Below are 6,840 nucleotides of genomic sequence, written 5' to 3' on the forward strand. Positions count from 1 at the left end.
AAACATTTTAAAAATGTATTTTCATTTATCAGAGGACTGCCAGGACTGTTAACTCGATTCAGGTGCAAAATGACCGTTTTGCACCAGAAACCCTAATTCGACTATTTTACCCATGGACCTTAAAATTTAGACCCGAAGCCATCCAAACTTATTTAAATTCACGCCCATGCATTAAATTATATAATTAGTTTTAAAACTTGGACCGGAGTCCCGGTTTTAACCCGAATCAACTCGAAACTCAACCAAACTTTCCCCAAACTTAAACTATGACTTAACCAAACATGACTAGCCCTTAAAAAACATGATTCAAAATGCTTAAGTCCCTCGAACACGACTAGATAGCTATCGGAATTTTTGCACAAAGGCGGCCGATATGACCCTAAGTACACTTCTAAGCCAATAACTCGACTCTTCTCCAAACCAGCTCAGACCAAACCCTAACCAGCCCTTCTTAGCCCACCACTAGACCCTCCTGGACTGACCTAGCCATGGCCCCTATCCCCATGCACGCAGTTGTGCATGAATCACTCAAAGTGACCATAACCGAGCCACAAACGTCTCTAACTCCCTCGATCTGCCCTTAGCCCACAACCAGCTGTACACGAGCCACCCTAGGATGCGTCTTAGGTCTCCCAGGGTATGATACGAGGCTTGGAAAGATCCTAGCATAGCAGCTCACCTCCCATAATTCATTCGAACCGAAACCAAGCCAATACAAAAAGATTCAGATCGACCACCTACAAGGATTTGTTCCAAAGCCGATCTTTAAATGAAAAAAATGAATGAATATTGGGCCTAGGTTTAAAATAATGAGGTGTAGTGGGCTTGGCCCAAAAGTCTAATAAAACAAGCCTATTAGGCCCAATAACACGCACATAAAATATTTCGTTTTGGTACGTTTTCAAAAATACCTGAACCCTAAAAAAACCCTCCGTTTTGCTAAAAGTCAACTACCAGTTTAAAATATGACTCGTCGAGTAAAAATACCATAAAATTTCTTATATTTGAAAATTACCTGTTAAATGTGGCTTGGTCTTTGTTGCTCGTTCGAGCATCGAATCTTGCAAAACACCCTAATTTATGCGATTCTAGTAAACCATGCCATATAACCATACAATCATGTCATGTATTAAATGCATTTAAAATATTTAATTAAGAGTTTTTAGTAATACCATAAATTTGCATGCAATTAAGTTACGTTGTTTGGATTTCTAGACCTTACATATATATATATATATATATATAGCCCACTAACAAATATTAGTCAACAATAGAAAATTTCTTGCCATTCAAAAAAATATTTTCAAATTTTTTATTAGAATATAATAAAAAATTGCATTCTAAAAATATTGCGGTTTCCATCAAAACACCACAAAGAAACCGACAACGGCGACCTTACAATTCGACCCTCTTGCGGTTCAGAAATCTCCCCGACAAAAGAGGAGATCCCTCCTCACAAACCGCCACATGTCGGCTGTTACTTGATCCCTACTCCACTGCCCTCGCGCCTCCATTTTTTTTTTCTTGCAATATAAACATCCTTTTTTTTACGTTACTGAATAAATATATTAATTTATTCACACATTAAATGTGTATATAATGAAAATAACAAATATATATAGAAGAAGTAGGGTTGATGAGTTGATACCACAGGGAACATATTTACAATGAGTGGCTACGGTTTTTATCATAGGATCTCCAAGGCTTATTATAGCCACCCTCACCTGTCCAAGTTGCTTCTTGTTTTTACTGTCAGGTTATCTCGATTTCTTTCACGAGATTTATGTTTTTCATGCTGTTTTGAATTTCGAATAATCGATTTATGATATAGTTTTCTTTTTCGTTTCCCCGCAAATGTAAGAGTTTCTTTTTTCGGTTTGAATTTCGAATAATCGATTTGAATTTCGGGTTCTTTTTTTTGGTATTTATAGGTTAAACAAGTTAAATTGATGGTTCTAGGTCCATTTGGAAGAGTAAAATTTATGTTTATTAAACTTAATATTTCTAAATAAAACCATAATATTATTTGAAATATTGTTAATATTGCAGTGGTGGAGGAGGGGTGCTGACATACTCAGATAGCAGCCCATTCAGGACTAATACTGCATTTGGTGATGATATTAAGAGGAAGAAAGTGGTGGTTCTTGGCACAGGTTGGGCTGGCACTAGCTTTCTCAAGAACTTAAAAGATTCTAACTATGATGTTCAGATCGTATCCCCTCGCAACTACTTCGCATTCACTCCTTTGCTACCAAGTGTTACCAATGGCACCGTTGAAGCACGAAGCATTGTCGAACCGATACGTAACATCGTCCGAAAGGTGAGTATCCGATATCTACCTATTATGGCTTAGAAAATGTTCTTATGAATCAGGTTTTTGCCTTTCCTAAATGGGTGGACTGACTCATAAAATGCTAAAAGGAACCCAGCATGTAGGGTGTACACAAGTTTATAGTAATATACATCTCGCTACAATACAAATTTAGCCAGTAAAATATACATATAGTTCGATCCAGTTGACAACATCGGTAATAACATGGGTTGGATTTGAGCCACAGATTAGAAGCTTGGTTTTGGTTTGAAATCAAAGGCGATCTCGAAAATCTACGAAATCGGTTTATTATTATTATTATTTTTTGTTTAGATGATTTGGTTTGGAATCGGTTTTGTGTTTTTCGATTTATTATGCACACCAGTATCCATAATTATTTTTAGCGTAGAATTACTTTCTAACCAAACTTGTTTGTCTACAAATGGCAGAAAAAGTTTGATGTTCAATTCAAGGAAGCTGAATGCTACAAAATTGATACACAAAACAAGAAAGTGTACTGCCGATCAAGCCAAGAAACCAACTTAGGGGGGAACGAAGAATTTGCAGTGGACTATGATTATCTTGTGATAGCTATGGGTGCTCGAGCTAATACATTTAACACTCCCGGTGTTGTGGAACATGCACACTTTCTCAAGGTAACTTAAATTAAGTTTATCTTCATTTTTTTAAGATAAATTAGCAAGAGTAAAATAGCTCAAGATTCGTTAATATATTCCACATTACAGTCAACAAAATATCAAATCTTGCTAAAATAGTAGTTTATTTTCTCTTCTTTTTGTAGGAAATAGAAGATGCCCAGAGAATTCGCAGATCGGTGATCGATTGTTTTGAGAGGGCAAGCCTTCCGAGCGTAAGTGAAGAGGAAAGGAAAAAGATTCTGCATTTTGTTGTCGTAGGAGGGGGGCCGACAGGGGTCGAGTTTGCAGCGGAGCTTCATGACTTTGTGATCGATGATTTGGCCAAACTATATCCAACACTTAAGGATCATGTCAAAATCACACTTCTTGAAGCTGGAGATCACATTTTGAACATGTTAGCATGATTACAGATTATGCCATTATATTGTATCACAAGGGAACGACCTTTCTTTTTAGTAACTTTATTGAATCTTTGTAGGTTTGACAAGAGAATAACAGCATTTGCTGAAGATAAGTTCAAAAGGGATGGTATCGATGTGAAAACCGGTTCAATGGTTACTAAGGTAACAGAAACAGAAATATGTACTAAGGAGAGAGCATCTGGACAATCTGCGTCGATCCCATATGGGATGGTTGTATGGTCAACTGGGATAGGAACGAGGCCGGTTATCATTGATTTTATGAAGCAAATTGGACAGGTTTGGTACTTTTATGCTTTGCTAGTTGTATTATACCTACCATGCAATTGTTATAGACTTCTACCAAGCCTCACCGTATATATACGTCTTGGGAGGGACAGACAAACAGACGAGTCTTAGCGACTGATGAATGGCTGCGAGTGGAAGCGTGTGATAGCATCTACGCTCTAGGTGATTGTGCAACAATAAATCAACGTAAAGTCATGGTACGAGTTGTTTTCGTGATTCAAGATTCATTAATTTTGTGTGAAATTAATTAATAGATAGTATGTTTGAGTTGTTATCAGGAAGATATTTCAGCCATTTTCAGCAAGGCAGACACGAATAACACAGGTAGTCTCAAAGTCGAAGATTTTAAGGAAGTAATAAATGACATCTGTGAAAGGTACCCCCAAGTGGGAATTTACCTCAAGAAGAAACAGCTCAAAAACTTTGTTCATCTACTTAAGAACTCACATGGGGAAGCTGAATTGGACATCGAAAAGTTCAAGTCAGCACTTTCCGACGTAGACTCACAGATGAAAAATCTTCCTGCAACAGCACAGGTAAAAAGAAACATATACCAAATCAGATTATTGCCTCCGACTTCATCTCATTAGATGGATTAGAACATGAAATTTCCGAAAAAAACTTTACCTTGCATGTAGGTGGCCGCTCAACAAGGGTCATATCTTGCTGACTGTTTCAATAGGATGACATTGTGTGAGAAATATCCTGAAGGGCCATTGAGGTTCAGAGGAACCGGGAGACATCGCTTCCACCCATTCAGGTATGTAAAGTTTCGCTGTAATTACAGTGAAAAGGAACAGCAAAATACATGGACACACTATCTACTGAGGAAGAACAAAAATAAATCAGAGCTATTTTTTCCTAACAATAATTTTACCATCCCAAATAAATGATACTTGCTAGTTTCTTCAACAACTTCGATGTCTATTAATCATGGGTTGGCTCAATGAAAGGTACAAACATTTAGGGCAATTCGCTCCGTTGGGAGGAGAACAGACTGCAGCTCAGCTTCCAGGAGACTGGGTTTCAATAGGTCAGAGCACCCAATGGCTCTGGTACTCTGTGTATGCCAGGTAAAGATTTTCCGCTCTCACATAGATTCTGTTCTTGTAGCATTCGCTTATTTCTGGTCACTTTTCCTTCATAATAATGCAGTAAGCTAGTGAGCTGGCGCACAAGAATTCTGGTGATCTCTGACTGGGGAAGGCGCTTTATATTTGGAAGAGACTCAAGTAGAATATGACGCGATTCAGAAGGAAATGGTTACTACTGTCTCCTGCCTTCAACATCCTGTTATTGACAATTTGACAGGCAAAATTTTGTCACCACTGCTTTTCAAAGTTTAAAAGTTTGTATTTTCTCACTATTGACCAAAAAATTGATAAGTTTCGTTAGAGAAAGATTAATTATAAACTCTGCAATTCGTCAATCCCAACAGGGTTAACTGAGAAACGGCTAATGAAAGTTTTACAGCAGAATTTATCATCTTCAATGTTTCTTAAAGTCACTTCCTTGTACACATTTAAAGCGAGGCACACTATATCACATCAAGAGTGAGGGGAATATGTCTCATCTTCTTGAAACTGAAAATCAAAGCTCGATAGCTGTGAATTGACTGATATATCCCCCTACATTTCATATCATCAAAAATTTTCAGGGCTTCTTGAATGTTACCTGATCTACCAAGGATCTCAATCAAAGCTTTGAAAGAGCCCCTTTCACTCGTCTCCTTAAAATATGCTAAGCACAAATCCGTTCTACCCATTTTCCGTAAACAGTTTAACATGGTATTGTATGTGACAACATCTGGAAAAACTTGTGCTGTTTTCATAAAATTAAATTCTTGTAACATTTCATCTACTCGATCAAGCTTACCCAAAAATGTCAAAATGGTATTATACGTAACCAGGTTTGGTTTACGATTCAAACTATTCATATGATTAAACAACACCAATGCCTTTTCAACATGTCCACATTTACCCAAGGCAAAAATAACTCTGTTCAAAACTATAAATCCATCTCCGAGATGTTGAATTTCTTGCTAATTCCATCTCCGAGATTTCTTCAACAAATTTCAGCAACACAGTAGAATCTTTATGCTTTGCAAGAGCTCCAGAAAGGATGAGATATGCAGTTAATCCTATTTTTCCACATGAAACCAAAAGATCTTTGAAAATTTCAGACAAGAAGGGAATATTATCCTTTTCGCCAGCAGATTGAAGAAGGTATTTGTTGTGAATCGTGTTTTCTGGTGTTCAAATGCAGCGGAAGTTTAAAAATTTTTAAATCTTGACATTCAAGATATTGTTTTGATCATTCTTATGGTTTTAATAAACAAACATACATAAGATGTTTAGTAATATACCTTTAGTGAATAATTTTCACTTAGCTCCAACTATTCCGGTATAAGCGGACATAACTTTTCTTGTAAATCCCTCATACGTTCTTCAAATCTCTTTTCTTCAATTTTCGAATCAGGTCCACGACCGGATTACTTGTTCCTCTTCCAACTTGCACTAGAAAATTAGAAGAAATTTTACGTTGAGATGGTGGCCGAAAACAAGGAGAGTGGGAGGAGGTGATTTTCGAAAATCCCTTGGCTTGGAGGCTATGGTTTCGAAAATTGAGAGTCAAGAATTTTTTTTAACCTTAAACCTAATGCACATATATATAAGCTTAGAGCTTATTAATTAAATTAAATACTTAATAGACTTAATTAATTAATTATTATAGTCCAACTAGTTTAATTAATTAATTAATCCTTTTAAAGTTCAATTAAGAACCTTAATAATTTGTATGTTGGTCTTGTACTCCTACAAGCTCATTTTATACATATACTCATTACATTTAATTTAAATCTTTTATAAATTCAACATTTGAATTTAATAAAATTATAAATTCAACTACTTGAATTTATCACATCCAAAATTTAATAGTCATAAATTCAATTTCTTGAATTTATTTCTCAATGTTTTCTATAAATTCAACTCCTTAAATTTATTATCTCAATGTTTTATATAAATTCAACTCTTTGAATTTATTATCTCAACGGAGACAAAATAATCGAGTACTTATGTGACCCTCAATGGTTCAGGGATACGGCTAGCCGTGGGTTCACAACTCCTTGTGATTCAGGACATGATCTTTTATTCGGGCTTACCTT

General features: G+C 36.2%; 1 protein-coding gene and 1 pseudogene across 1 annotated transcript; one reads left to right on the forward strand and one right to left on the reverse strand.

Annotated features, from left to right (window-relative positions):
- The first annotated feature begins 1,589 nt into the window (after positions 1-1,589).
- Positions 1,590-5,158, forward strand: LOC140981192 (external alternative NAD(P)H-ubiquinone oxidoreductase B4, mitochondrial-like). The gene is made up of 10 exons (XM_073447500.1): positions 1,590-1,756; positions 2,050-2,320; positions 2,761-2,967; positions 3,114-3,364; positions 3,449-3,668; positions 3,770-3,874; positions 3,956-4,213; positions 4,316-4,437; positions 4,631-4,750; positions 4,833-5,158. The coding sequence occupies exons 1-10, from the start codon at positions 1,668-1,670 to the stop codon at positions 4,918-4,920; spliced, it is 1,731 nt and encodes a 576-aa protein (XP_073303601.1). The 5' UTR covers positions 1,590-1,667; the 3' UTR covers positions 4,921-5,158.
- Positions 5,159-5,205: 47 nt separating this feature from the next.
- On the reverse strand, positions 5,206-6,519 carry LOC140981640 (uncharacterized; annotated as a pseudogene).
- Between the last annotated feature and the right edge of the window lie 321 nt (positions 6,520-6,840).

This window comes from Primulina huaijiensis, chromosome 7 (assembly GCF_012295235.1).
Source record: "Primulina huaijiensis isolate GDHJ02 chromosome 7, ASM1229523v2, whole genome shotgun sequence".
Taxonomy (NCBI): domain Eukaryota; kingdom Viridiplantae; phylum Streptophyta; class Magnoliopsida; order Lamiales; family Gesneriaceae; genus Primulina; species Primulina huaijiensis.

Excerpts from the sequence above, each read along its gene's own strand:
- LOC140981192 (XM_073447500.1), top strand. The coding sequence starts at position 1,668 with ATGAGTGGCTACGGTTTTTATCATAGGATCTCCAAGGCTTATTATAGC. Across the intron at positions 4,214-4,315 it reads ATCTTCCTGCAACAGCACAG|GTGGCCGCTCAACAAGGGTC; the intron begins GTAAAAAGAAAC and ends CCTTGCATGTAG. Across the intron at positions 4,751-4,832 it reads TGGTACTCTGTGTATGCCAG|TAAGCTAGTGAGCTGGCGCA; the intron begins GTAAAGATTTTC and ends ATAATAATGCAG.